The following is a 14,773-nucleotide window of genomic DNA, read 5'->3' as shown; positions in this document are numbered from 1 at the left end:
ATATCTATGCTAAGCCCCCTGCAGTTTCTGCACTTGCCTCCAACAGGTTCCAAGGGTCTGGGGATTTGTCCACCCTTATTTGCCTCAAAAACAGCAAACTCCTCCTCCTCTGTAATCTGTATAGGGTCCATGACCTCACTGCTACATTGCCTCACTTCAATAGAACCTGTGTCCATAATCCAAGTAAATACAGATGCAAAATGCATTTAAAATCTCCCCTTACATCTTTTGGTCCATGCATAGATAACCATTCTGATTTTCCAGAGGACTGTTTTTGTCCCTAGTAATCCTTTTGCACTTAACATATCTGTAGAATCCTTCAGGATTATCCTTCACCTTATCTGCTTGGGCAACCTCATGCCTCCTTTTAGCCCTCCTGATTTCTTTCTTAAGTGTTCTCTTGCATTCCCTATAGTCCTTAAGTACCTCATTTGTTTCTACCTGCTTATACCTTCAATACACCTTTTTTTTTAAACTCGGGCCTCACTATCTCTGAAAACCAAGGTTCCCGGAATCTTTTATCCTTGCCTTTTATTCTGAAAGGCATATATACATAGGGACAGACCTATCCTTTACCATAGTTACCTTGAAATGAATGGCGTATGTTCACAAGTTGTAAAGCGTTCCCCTACACAAACTTCTGTCACCTGTCCTGTCTCATTCCCTAATAGAAGATCAAGTATTGCACACTCTCTCATTGGGAATTCTTTGTACTGCTTAAGGAAACTTTCCTGAACATACTTGACAAACTGTATCCCATCCAGTCCTTTTACAGCATGGGAGTGCCAGTCAATATATAGAAAGTTAAAATCACCTACTGTAACAACCGTATGTTTTTTGCAACAGTCTGCAAGCTCTCTACAAATTTGTTCCTTTAAATCCTGCAGGCGCTTGAGTGATGTATAATATAGCCCCATTAAAATGATCATACCTTTCTTATTCCTCAGTTCCACCCATAAGCACCCAGTGTCCTGACTGAGCACTGCTGTGACATTTTCCCTGACTCTACAGTTCTTCATTAAAACTGCCCAGTGCCTTACTGGCACTAATCCATCCACCATCACTGACACATATACAAAAAGGAGCCAAATAAAGTCCAACAATATCATGAAGGATCCCACCTACCCTGCTTATGGACTTTTTGTCCTACTTCCATCATGGCAAACACGATGCAGTATCCATGCTAGGACCACTAGACTCAAAAACAGTTACTGTTGCAAAGTCATCAGGCTGGTCAACATCTCTATCCATGAACCCACCCCACCATCCTCCAACACCACTTTGCATCACTTTATGTTCATACAATCAGTCTATGTATATAACAGTTAATTGTGCATTGTACTTAATAGCATTGTTTTCATATTTATTGTGTTTTTTTGTCTTTTGTTATTGTGTTCTTTATGCTTATTGATTTTTTTATGCTGCATCGGATCTGGAGTAGCAATCATTTTGTTCGTGTACTGAAGAATGACAGTAAACGTTCTTGAACCTTGAATAAGAATAAATAAGAATTTGAATTCTTAATAAATAAATTGCTACTGTAGGAAGAATAAATTAATGTGACACTGCCAGTGAGGAGAGGTCTTTGCAACAAAGAAGGAAAAGTGCAACCAGCAGTTAATAATATGTTCATCGATTCAGTTGTTAAATCTTTGTGCCTTACACTGTCCGCTATTCCTTATTTCCTTGTTTGCAGGCCATTCCATGTGGTACCCATTCATGGAAAATTGGATGCTGGGGAGAGTATGCAAGTGACAATAGAATTTATCCCACAGTCTACTGGCGATCACAGTGAGGATCTGATGATACACTTGGATACAGGTAAGGCCACTGTCTAATTCACCACCAGCTACCTTGCAATTTCTAACATGTAATATTTTAGTTGTGTTTAGTTTACTGTATACTAGGTTCTGTACTGTATAGAACCGATTTTAGTATGATCATGGCACAGCAAATCAATCAAGCTTAATTGTCATTCAAGCCATGCATGGATACAGCTGAACAAGACAACGTTCCTGTGGGGCTAAGGTGCAAAAACATACACCCGCATTCAAAATAGCGAAAAAGGAGAAAAAAAGCAGTCATGTAAGAAAACACATTTCTAGTCCAAGACCCTGAGTGACATGTCTTGCAAACTGATGGTCCTGGCTGACCAGCCTGTAATTCCACCAATCCAGCACTGGAGGGCAGCACCAACAGGCGAAGCCACCTCCAAATGAGCACGGACACCATATTACAACACAAGCCTGCAGCTTGAGGCCTAGTCCTTGCTACAACTGAGGCGACACTGTTGCCTCGCCACCAATCAAGGGAAGCAGGTCTGTGGCAATCAATGTCCAACGGGGTTTTGTGATCACAAAAGAAATGCCTCAGAGAGTCACTCATGGCTGCACTACACACTGCCTTTGTGCCAACTCGAAGGCACCAACTCCAGTGCCTTCGAGTAGCAGGCAGCAGCATGGTCTGCATTCAGGTCAGCTCTTCTGACCCCAATCCAGCTCTTCCTGTGGCCCTACGGCCCTACTGTCTGACTGGCGAGACTCATATCCCTTGGCCCAGTGGCCTGACTTAACTTCCTTGGCCTGACAGCCTGATCTGACTCTCTTGGCCCAAGGGCCCAACTCGCCTTCCTCAGCCTGAGGGCCCGACCTGACTCTCTCAGCCCACCAGGCTGACTTGCCTTCTCTGAACCACCAGCTGCTCTTATGACACTCTGACTGGCTACTCTGAACAATGAACAGCTCGTTGATGCAGTAGACCTGCTGTACATGTAGTTATTGGTGTCAAGGATAGCCTTACTATGTATAAAAACACAGTTAACAAATAAAAAAGCACCTTTGGTTGGCTCCCGAGAGGCCGCTGCGTGTATATGCACCATTACCATAGTAGAATTTTATCTACATATAGTAAATCATTTTCATTGAGCCGTTCCTTCAGTACACCACTGTGACTGGAAATATAGGTTCAAAGGTCCAATTTAATGTCAGAGAAACGTATACAATATACATCCTGAAATACTTTCTCTTCGCAAATATCCATGAAGACAGAGAAGTGCCCCAAAGAATGAATGACAGTTAAACACGAGAACCCCAAAGTCCCCCCCACCAGCTCCCCTCTCTCCTGCGCGTAAGCTGCAGCAGGCAATGATCCCCCCTCCCTCACCAGCAAAAAAAACATCAGCACCCACCACCAAGCGTTCAAGTGTGAGCAAAGCAATAGCAAAGATTTGCAGTGACCTCAAAGACTTGGTGTTTCACCTGGCATTCGACATACCACAGGCTCTCTCTCTACCTAATAAGGGAGAAGGAGGTGTCTCAGTTTTTCCTAGCAAGCAGGGTGACATAACAAACAACTCGCTGGTTTACGATGTTAAAAGTCCGTCAGTGTAATTTATTATCAAAGCACGTATCCATATACGACTCAGAGATTCCTCTTGTCCAGATAGCCATGAAACAAAGAAAGAACATGAAAGTTATTTAGAGAGAAACATCAAACCCAATCCCTGCACAAAAAAATAACAGCATCCTTATCATCAACCGCCCCCCCCCCCCAAACACCCCTCCCAAGCACTAACCGGAACAGGAAAATTGACTCCCCCCCAAAAAATCAACCCTCTCCTGCACAAAAAAAAACTAACAGAACACAACAGAACATCAACCCTCAAACACCCTTCCCTCGCACAACAAAATGGAGAAGGTACGGACGATAAAAAACACAAAATATGAAAATCATGTCTGAAAATGTCCACAGTCCATAAATGTAATAGTCCAATACATAAATGCAGAACCATGATACCATCCTACAATATCACCAGCATTCATGGAAAGAGGGGGACACCACACAAGGCAGAGAGGCCTACCTGCCTGCCACAGTGATGGGCCGCTCGCAGACTCCTTCTCGGCAACTGTCAAAAGGTTGGCAGTCGGTGCTGAACTCTCACTCGCCTTCTGCATTCGCCTCAATGTTTCAATCTCCCTCAATGTTTTTTTTCTTATTTTTAAATCTTTTTTATTAATTGTTATTGAAGATCAACAAAAAATACATTAAAGTAATCAAGTCAACATGTAAATATGTACAATGAGAAATTCAATTACCAAATAACTGATTAACAAAGCTAAACAATATATCAATAATAATAAGAGAAAATAAAATGTTAAAACTATTTTTGTTTTGGAAAAAAGAAAGAAGGAAAAAAGAATCCTTACTAACTAAAACAAAAAAACCCTACTAACAAAAAAACCCCCCAAAAAACTCATTGGGAGCACAACCCCGGAGCTATACGCCATACAAGCTTCCAAAAAGAAAAACATCAATCCGCCAACTCAAATCCATTTAAACAAGAATCAGAAGGAAACCATCTTAATTAACTCAAATCAGATGATAGTAGTGTGCAAAAGAACCCCACCTTTTCTCAAAGTCAAATCGAGGATCAAAAGTTCGACTTCAGATTTTTCCAAGCTAAGACATAACATCACCTGAGCGAACCATTGTATCAAAGTGGGAGCAGAGGCATCTTTCCATTTCAATAAAATAGCCCTTCTGGCCAATAATGTAACAAATGCAATTACACGTTGGTCTGATATAGAAATACCATGAATATATTGAGGGATTATACCGAACAAAGCTGTCAATTTATTAGGTTGTAAATTAATTTTTAAGGCTTTACAAATTGTAGAGAAAATAGATTTCCAAAACTGTTTCAATACAGAACACGACTAAAACATATGTGTCAATGTAGCTGTCTCAGTTTTACATATATCACACTGACTATCAACATTAGGAAATATTTTAGATAGTCTGTCCTTTGTCAAGTAGTAACAATGTACAATTTTAAATTGAATTAGAGAATGACTGGCACAAATCGAAGAAGGGTTAACCAACTTCAGAATTCGCAACCAATCCTCAGTTATCAAGGTCATGTTAAACTCTCTTTCCCAATCTTGCTTAATCTTAAATAGAGGATAATTATCCTGTTGTAATAGTAAATTATAAATTTTCCCAATAAAACCTTTCACTAAAGGGTTCATTTTTAAAATAATGTCTAACAGGTCAGAATCTTGTATATATGGAAAATTACTTAAATTTTCTTGTAAAAAATGTCTGACCTGAAGATATTGCAAAAAGTGTGAGTGTGAAAGAGAGTATTTAGTTACTAATTTCTCAAAGGACATCAATCGGCTTTCTTGAAGCAGATCTTATTCCTCCAAAGAGAAAAGGTAGGATCTCTAAGTGAAGGTTTAAATAAATAGTTTTGATAAATTAAACTAAGAAGGTTAAATGTTTTAAGATTAAAAAACTTACGAAACTGGTACCAAATTCGTAATGACTGCTTAATCATAGGATTTATATTTAAAGTAGAGATTTTGGCTAGTTGGACAGGTAAAGAAGCTCCTAATAACGAACTTAAATAAAATTGTTTCACAGCTTTCATTTCCAGATCAACCCATGGTGGTCGTTCATTTTTATTGGTCCAATATAACCAAGAACACGAATAACGTATATTAACCACCCAATAGTACATTCTTAAATTAGGCAAAGCAAGACCTCCATCCTTTTTTAATTTTTGTAAATGACATTTTCCAATTCTTGGTCTTTTATTATTCCAAACAAAAGATGAAATAATAGAATCAACCTGATCATAAAACTTCTTAGTTTAAAAAATAGGAATATTTTGAAATGCATATAAATATTTTGGTAAAATCATCATTTTAACTGCATGAATTTGGCCAGCTAACGAAAGTCTAAGTGGATTCCATCTACAAAATAATTGCTTCATAAAATCCACTAAAGGAACCAAATTAGCTCTATAAAGGTCTCTGTAGTTTTTAGTGACAATGTTACCTAAATATTTAAAGGATTTTAATATTTAAATATTTAATATATAACCTAATAAATTGACAGTTTTGTTCGGTATAGTAAAGGCATCCGTTAGTCTTGCGAGACCATGGATCTGTGTCTGGAAAGTCTTCACTCTCCAGGGCACAGGCCTGGGCAAGGTTGTATGGAAGACCAGCAGTTGCCCATGCTGCAAGTCTCCCCTCTCCACGACACCAATGTTGTCCAAGGGAAGGGCATTAGGACCCTTACAGCTTGGCACCAGTGTCGTCGCACAGCAATGTGTGATTAAGTGCCTTGCTCAAGGACACAACACGTTCCCTCGGCTGGGGCTCGACTCACAACCTTCAGGTCGCTAGTCCAATGCCTTAACCACTTGGCCACATGCAGTAGGTCTTTTATTTATCATTCTAATCCACTTATTAAAATTAGTACCAAAGTTGAATTTCTCTAAAACGTTAAATAAGTATTTCCATTCAACTCTATCATATGCCTTTTCAGCAACAAGGGAAACAACACACTGGGGAGTCTTAGAAAAGAATGAGTACATAACATTTAACAGTCTCCGAGTATTAGAGAAGGAATAACAACCTTTTACAAAACCTGTTTGGTCCTGAGAAATAATTTTAGCTAGAATATTCTCCAGTCGATTAGCCATTATTTTTGAAAGAATTTTAGCATCTACATTTAATATTGAAATAGGTCAGTAGCAGCCAGTAGGGTCTTTATCTTTCTTAAGAATTAAAGAAATAGAAGCTTCATAAAATGTGGGAGGTAACTCTCCTAACAGAAAAGAATCTTTAAGCATTTTGGAGAAAGCAATTTTTCAATTTTTTTATAAAATCCTACAGAAAAACCATCCAATCCAGGAGCTTTATCAGATTGCATTGAAAGAATAGCTTTCTGAATTTATTTTTCAGTAATAGGAGTATCAAGAGTTTGTTGATCTTCAACAGATATTCTAGGAAAATCAATCTTTTGTAAAAAGGCATTCATTTTAGAAGGATCAGCTGGAAACTGAGATTTATAAAGTTCAATGTAAAAGTCTTGAAAAATTTTATTAATGTCTTCATAATTACAAGCTAAACTACCGTCTCCCTTACGAATTTTTAAAATTTGTTTTTTAGCTCTAGCTGCCTTTAATTGGGATGCTAATAGTTTATTATTTTTATCTCCAAACACATAAGATTGACTTTTCAATTTAAACAAATTTCTTTCAATCGGATAAGTTAATAGTAAATTATATTGTGATTGAAGTTCAACCCTTTGTTTAAATAAATCAGTGTTAGGAGAGATTGCATAAATATGATCCAAGTCTTTAATTTGTTTTGAAATCTTATTTAACTCTACTTTTGTCTGTTTCTTAAGCTTAGCTAAATAGGAGATTATCTGATCTCGCAAATATGCTTTAAATGTATTCCATATAATCAATTTCGACACATCTCCCGTACTGTTAAAAAGAAAAAAATCTTTTATCTGAGTCTCAATAAATTTGACAAAGTCCGAACTTTGTAATAAATTTTCTGGAAAACACCAAGGCAAGTTTGCAATACCGACATCATTCAATTGAAAAGCTGAGCTTAAAGGCGCGTGATCCGAAACAACGATAGCGTCATATTCACATTTCTAGACTTGGGACAAAAATTCGGAAATCAGCTATAAAATGATAAATTCTCAAATATTTTTTGTGAACATGTGAATAAAAGGAATAACCTCTATCATTAGGATGTAGATTTCTCCAGATTTCGATCAAACCATAATCAATTAAAGAAGAGTTAATAAGTGATGCTGAACAACTCGGAAGCTGCTGATTGGTTGAATTCTTGTCAATCAAAGCATATAAACAACAGTTAAAATCACCACCCATTAACAACATATATTCGTTTAAATCTGGCAATAAACCAAATACGTTTTGAAAAAAGAAGGATCATCTACATTAGGTCCATGTAGATTAACCAGGACAATTTTTCTATTACAAATTGTTCCTTTGACAATTAAAAATCTACCATTAGTATCTGACACAATGTCTTCTTGAATAAATAAAATGTTGGACTTAATAAAAATAGATACTCCCTTTGTTTTATTTTGACAAGTGGCATGATATTGAAGGCCCTTCCACATTAAAAAAAATCTATTTTGATCGCCTGTTCTGATATGCGTTTCTTGAGCAAAAATTATATCAGGTTGGAATCGATTAATAATTTTAAAAGTCTTCTTTCGCTTAACAGGGTGATTCCAGCCACGTACATTCCAACTAATAACGTTTATTTGTTTAACTACCATAAAATATTTTTAACACATAAATACACGCATACCAATGCGGGCTAATCAAAAATGGCGGTGATAAGTATAAGGATATAGAAAACACGCATGCTCCAGAACTCCGTAATGGGAAAAAATACAAGAAGAAAAAACTGAAAAAAATGAAATTAATCCTACAATGAAACCTATACTTCAAAACTACCCCCAATCCTCCCACCATCCCAAAAGTTAGAAATCTGGCAAAGAAGAAGAAATGGCCGGAATGTGTCCCCATAGAAAAAGAAAAAAGAAACAGAACTCCGCGAGCTGCTCAATTTAAATAGTGATTTTAAAAGTTTTCCTTAATTACCCCCCCTTTACAAAAAAAAAACACATGACCCTAAAATAAAAAAGCCCTGCTGAGGGAAAAAAAGATGTTTATGCTTAATCATTAAAAATAAACTGGGGAATGCAAAAACAATCTCCAAAGACATCAAAGCAATAAAATTAAACCTAATCAAAAAGAAAAATGTCTATGTAATCTCCAATGAAGAAAAATCGGTGCCATTATCCCTTTGACTTACTGCCCAATAAAAAAAACTGTTTTTAGAAGAAAAACTGAGACTAATTATCTATTTACTAAGCACTCCTCACTCTATATATATATATATATATAAGAAAAGGTCTTTATAAACTATAAAAACTAATGAAGAAAAGGAAGGATAAAAACAAATAATCAAACCAGTTAACTATCTGTCCGCTGTGTTAATTCACTCGGTATACCAAACAGATTTCAGAAAAGTCATTCATCAGTCAAATCAAGAAGTTCACATTTTCTTTAAATGGCCCATTGATCAAAGGATATCTTCAACATATCAGAAATCTTCAAAGCCTGTTTTCTTTTGGAAAATTATTCAGACCTAATACCATTCAGACCTCGGCCACTTCCAAAATAGAATTAACATAGTCCAATGCTGCTTGGGGATCCAAAAAAACACTCGGAGTCAAATCTTTAGGAAATAACTTTAACTGGGCTGGATAGCGAAGTGATGGGAATAATCCCTTATCATGGGCTATCTTCATAGCTGGAACAAATTTGAATCGCTGTTCCTTAACTTCCCGTGGATAACCTTCATAAAAACGAATCTCGGAACCCTTGAATTTAAAAACTTTGTGTTTCCTTGCATATTTTATGATTTGATCTTTAACTTTAAAACAAAGAAACTGACCAAAACTGACCTTGGTTTATTCGGATCTTGAGATTTCGAAGTGAAAATTCTATGCGCTCTTTCAATGTCGGGAGGCTGGGGTAAAATACCCGGAAACAGAGATTGAAACAAATTAGCAAAGTAGTCCAATAAATCCCCACGCTCAGATCCTTCCTTCAGTCCAACAATTAGAATGTTATTCCGACGAGATCTTGCTTCCAGATCGATAATCTTGCGTTGAGACTGTTCCAAGCGGGCTGAAATATCCGCTATCTGACGCTTCGACTCTTTAAGTTCAGAATTCAAGGAAATAATACTTTTCTCTACGAGATGAAAACTCTGTCGAAACGACTTCATCTCTATTTTCTTGTCGAGAGCCATCAACATATGTTCTAACCGCTTAGCCCAGACAGGCATATCTTCTGATTTTTCTTTCCAAGTTTTTCCCTTTCCATTGCTGGATTCAGAAAGCTGCTTTCCACTTCTTAAGGGTTGTGACATAATGACAACTATTCCCCTCTAAGATACGACAAATAAAAGTTAAAAATTCAGAGATTAAACTGGGGAAAAGGGAGAATTAAACGCAGCCACACAAATTGTGTGTCACTCCATTAGGCAGCAGGTGGAAGTCTTCCCTCAATGTTTTAATCGGCAATTAATGATCGCTTTAACCGGTGAAATGGAGTCGAACGTAGTCTCGTGCCCTGCCTCAAACTTGCTTTGCATCGAGGCATGCTCTCACTTCCTGGAATTTTCTCGGAGTCAGCAAAGTGCTGGATCGCTCAATCGATCTCTAAACTGTAATTCATAGGCTCTAGCAGTCCCAGAAACACATTTAGGGTGAAAAACAGACGTAAAAGAAGCAAAACAGACATTTCGTGAGCTATCTGGAAGATGTTGAGCAAGGGAGCGTTGTATGCTAGAGCCACCTTGACAAAAACTTGTTGAGGTCAAGGTCAAGGTCAGCCAAAAGAACAAAACTGAAAGGCAACAAATGCTATGAAGATAAACAGTGATGAGAAATATGTTTCCATCTGTTCCCAGTGGTTATTTTGGTAGTGCCACCTCAGTTGGTTGGAAGCAGATTGAAGGAGAGAAGAAGAGAGAGATTAACTAAAAGAAATGATAAACAGCAGTAAATTGAAAACATAAAAACAGTAAATACCTTAAAGCAACAAAGAAGCTGCATTTAGATTTTTTCTCTTATGAGGAAAATGTACGATTTTGCTCAGTAGTTGCTGCTAGAATAATCTTGATATCCATTGGCAATCAGCCCTTTTCCTGATGATTAAATTTTCCCTGTAGCAAGTGGAAAGTCTCAGTCAATATTTCTTATGCATCAGTACTTCAGAGAATGTTCTTTGCTAAAATTCAGGTGGAAAAGTTTCTTCAAGGATTCAAAGTCTCTTTATTATCACAGTAAACAGGCCTGAAGTATGTCTTTCTGCAGACAACCACGAAACAAAGAAGCACCACAGAACCAGTTCAAAGAAAACATCAAACAATCAATCCACAAAAAAGAACAAATTGCTCTAATGGCAAAAAAACAAGCAAATAACACACAGCATATTAAACATCAAGCCGTAGAGTCCTTGAAACATTCTAAGAATATTCACTTGAGTTTAGCTGAGTTCAGTTTAGCGCTGTGCTGTTCGTTGACTGCAGGCTGCAGAACCAGTCCGTCCCGATCAGAATCAAGCAAAATAATGAGAAAAAGGAGTTACCATAAACCAGAAACACATATAACATGAACTGCAAAGTCCTCTAAAGATGAGTCAAATCCTCTCCATGACTCCAATCTACAAACTGCACCGATCAAACCTTGCTCAGGACTTAAGACTCCTGCACCCTCCTCTGGCAGAAGTGAGCGAGGGAGAAGTGAGCAAACAGATAGTGCTGAACACCCACTTGACTTCTGCTCTCCTCCTCATTGGATTCAATCTTGCTTGATGCTTTAATCGATGAGTTGTCGAAAATTGAAACCGATCATGGGTTCATGCTCTGCCATTAGGCCATACTCTCTGTTCTCAAACTCGTTCTTAACCCTGCCAAATTCCCTCAGAGAGAGCAAAATCGTCAGGTTGCTCAGTTGGCCCAAAAGCCCATTATCAATAGGTAAATTAAAAGGCCCCAAGCACATACAGACTGGTTGTACGAGTAGAAGAAGAAGAAGTAGTTTTCTGATCTGTATGCTGGACATTGCCGTTAGTCGCGTTGGTCACTGGTGCCGTCCTTCTGCTATGGTCTTCAGAAACAGCTTTAACGGAAGATTCCCTTGCCTATCTGAGCTATGTATTATAGGGAGAATGCCTATTAATGTTATGAAGCCTAAAAGGAAATGATTTACACAAAATAAAATCTAAAAATGCTAGGAAGAATCAGGAGGTCAGGTAACTTACTTCAGTGGCTGGTAAGTTGATGGAAAAGATCCTGAGAGGCAAGATTTATGAACATTTGGAGAGGCATAATATGATTAGGAATAGTCAGCATAGTTTTGTCAAAGGCCTTACGAGCCTGATTGAATCTTTTGATGATGTGACTAAACACATTGATGAAGGTAGAGCAGTTGATGTACTGTATATGGATTTCAGCAAGGCATTTGATAAGGTACCTCATGCACCACTTATTGAGAGAATAAGGAGGCATGGGATCCAAGGGGACCTTGCTTTGTGGATCTAGAATTGGCTTGCCCACAGAAGACAAAGAGTGGTTGCAGATGGGTCACATTCTGCATGGAGGCTGGTGACCAGTGGTGTGCTTCAGGGATCTGTTCTGGGACCCCTTCTCTTCATGATTTTTATAAATGACCTGGATGAGGAAGTGGAGGGATGGGTTAGTAAATTTGCTGATGACACAAAGATTGGAGGTGTTGTGGATAGTGTGGAGGGCTGTCAGAGGTTACAGTGGGACATTGATAGGACGCAAAACTGGGCTGAGAAGTGGCAGATGGAGTTCAACCCAGATAAGTGTGAAGTGGTTCATTTTGGTAGGTCAAATATGATGGCAGAAATATAGTATTAGTGGTAAGACTCCTGGCAGTGTGGAGGATCAGAGGGATCTTGGGCTCCGAGTCTATAGGATACTCAAAGCTGCTGCACAGGTTGACTGTGTGCCATCATCAACTGTGGGATTGAATTTAAGGGCCGAGAGGTAATGTTACAGCTGTATAGGACCCTGGTCAGACCCCACTTGGAGTACTGTGCTCAGTTTTGGTCACCTCACTACAGGAAGGATGTGGAAACCATAGAAAGGGTGCAGAGGAGATTTACAAGGATGCTGCCTGGATTGGGGAGCATGCCTTATGAGAACAGGTTGAGTGAACTTGACCTTTTCTCCTTGGAGCGATGGAGGATGAGAGGTGACCTGATAGAGGTGTATAAGATGATGAGAAGCATTGATCATGTGGGTAGTCAGAGGCTTTTCCCCAGGGCTGAAATGGTTAATACGAAAGGGCACAGTTTTATGGTGCTTGGAAGTAGGTACAGAGGAGATGTCGGGGGTAAGTTTTTTACGCAGAGAATGGTGAGTGTGTGGAATGGGCTGCCGGTGATGGTGGTGGAGGCAGATACAATAGGGTCTTTTAAAAGACTCCTGGATAGGTACATGGAGCTTAGAAAAACAGAGGGCGATGGGTAAGTCAAGGTAATTTCTAAAGTACATGTTCGGCATAGCATTGTGTGCCAAAGGGCCTGTACTGTGCTGTAGGTTTTCTATGTTTCAATGTTTCTATGTAACGACACTGCAGAGGGAATTGAAATGCAGAAAAATAACTGCAAATGCATGAATTTTGAAACCACAGCAAATGCTAAAAGCACTTACCAGGTTAAGCAGTGTTTTGGTGCCTGTACTTTGAGTAGGGCAAAATTCCCTTCAGCACTGCACTTTTTACCAATTTCTTCAGACTTTGGCTCCTTGAAGTGACAATAGAATCAGATAACGAATCCTACCTGTGTATTGAGAAGCCCTTGAGTCTTACTAACATATCCGGCATGTCTAGAGTGAGCCATGCCTCCGTGAAACACAGAATGTAGCATTTCCTCATTTCCTTCTGATACAGCAATATTGCCCTCAGGTCCTCAATCTTGTTCTTCAGCAACTGTACACTTGCTAACGAGATGCTGGGTAAAGGAAGTTCAATTCCTGGCATTTCAGTCTGGCTTTGAGTCCTTCCCTGCTCCCTGTCTTTCAGTCATGGTAATATACCTTCACATTATTGTGAAATTGCCAGTTTGTTATGACTGTTCAAAAATACATTACTTAAAGGGAAATTACATGCTACAGGTTGCATTGAGGATAGTTCAGAAGTATATTTAGAAGTTTTATAAGCTGCCTGCAGCACATTGCTGGGTTTCACCAGCGCCATCTTCCTATGTCATTGGAATAACAATACACAAAAGCTGCTACGTAGATTTAACAGAGTGAATCCTGCCCTGAGGATTGTCTAAGGTGATGGAAACCAAGCTATTTTGCATGGATCTACATATAGAAGACAATAGATAAGAATGCTGAGATGGACTGTACCATGCATTTACTCCATTCTCACTGAAAGAGTTGGATGCTGAGTATTTACACTTTTGCTTCTGGTGTGTAAGGTATCCTACTCACCACCACATACCATCTCTCTGAGCCCTCCCTCTATTCTCTCTTCTTTCAACTCTCGCCTCTACACACCTATCCCACCTTATTCAGATGCACCACTCAAATCTTCTAACACCAGTGATGGAACCCGTGTTATCTCTCAGGTATCAATCTCATCAATCCCATCGCCCCTTTTTTTATTTCCCTGCAGTCTACAATTATTCTTTTAAATGCACTTCAATACCCCTTTCTTATTAAACTTTTCTGTGGCATACATTACAGTGGCCAATAATATGAATGTGGATGGATGCAAGTTCCCAAGGAGAACATGCAAACTCCATTTTCCATATCCAGATCCAAATATGGCTCACTGGCGTTCTGAAATACAGCGCCCTTTTTACCATTTGCTAATTTTCCTTAATCTGACTTTGCTTGCTGTTATATTAATGACCATTCAACTATCTGACTTTGAAATTTATAAAGACATGACTGGAAAGACAGAGGCAGAGACAGATGAAAATTACATCAGTGCAATGTTAAGCAATATTTTAGGAAGAGTTTGGGCCTTTCATTCATGCTGTACAACCATTTCAGCTCAAGGATTTCTTGTACCTTGGCATTTTTTGGGTGCATTCAGCTTATCTAGATGATGCAAAATCCAGTGGTTTGTCTTTAGAACATAGAACACTCGCATAATACAGGTCCTTCAGCCCACCGTGTTGGGTGGACCTTTTAACCTACTCTCAACTCAATCTCACCACTCCCTTCTGCATAGCCCTCCATTTCTCAGTCATCCATGTGCCAATCTAGGAGTCCCTTAAATGCCCATAATGTATCTGTTTACAGTATACACTATCCTTGGTAAGCCATTCCATGCACTTACGACTGTGTAAAAAGCTTACATCTGACAT

The 14,773-nt window shown here is 38.7% G+C and overlaps 1 protein-coding gene across 1 annotated transcript in view; it reads left to right on the top strand.

Annotated features, from left to right (window-relative positions):
* Positions 1-14,773, top strand: part of hydin (HYDIN axonemal central pair apparatus protein) — a 977,428-nt gene that overhangs the window by 142,138 nt on the left and 820,517 nt on the right. Inside the window, exon 7 of the mRNA XM_063066586.1 lies at positions 1,697-1,821. Within this exon, the coding sequence (XP_062922656.1) occupies positions 1,697-1,821 (125 nt within the window). The remainder of the gene's footprint in view (positions 1-1,696; positions 1,822-14,773) is intronic.

Source organism: Mobula hypostoma, chromosome 14, assembly GCF_963921235.1.
Source record: "Mobula hypostoma chromosome 14, sMobHyp1.1, whole genome shotgun sequence".
In the NCBI taxonomy this organism is placed as follows: domain Eukaryota; kingdom Metazoa; phylum Chordata; class Chondrichthyes; order Myliobatiformes; family Myliobatidae; genus Mobula; species Mobula hypostoma.
Note: the sequence above shows the minus strand (reverse complement) of the source record. Positions and strands in the feature narration are given on the sequence as shown.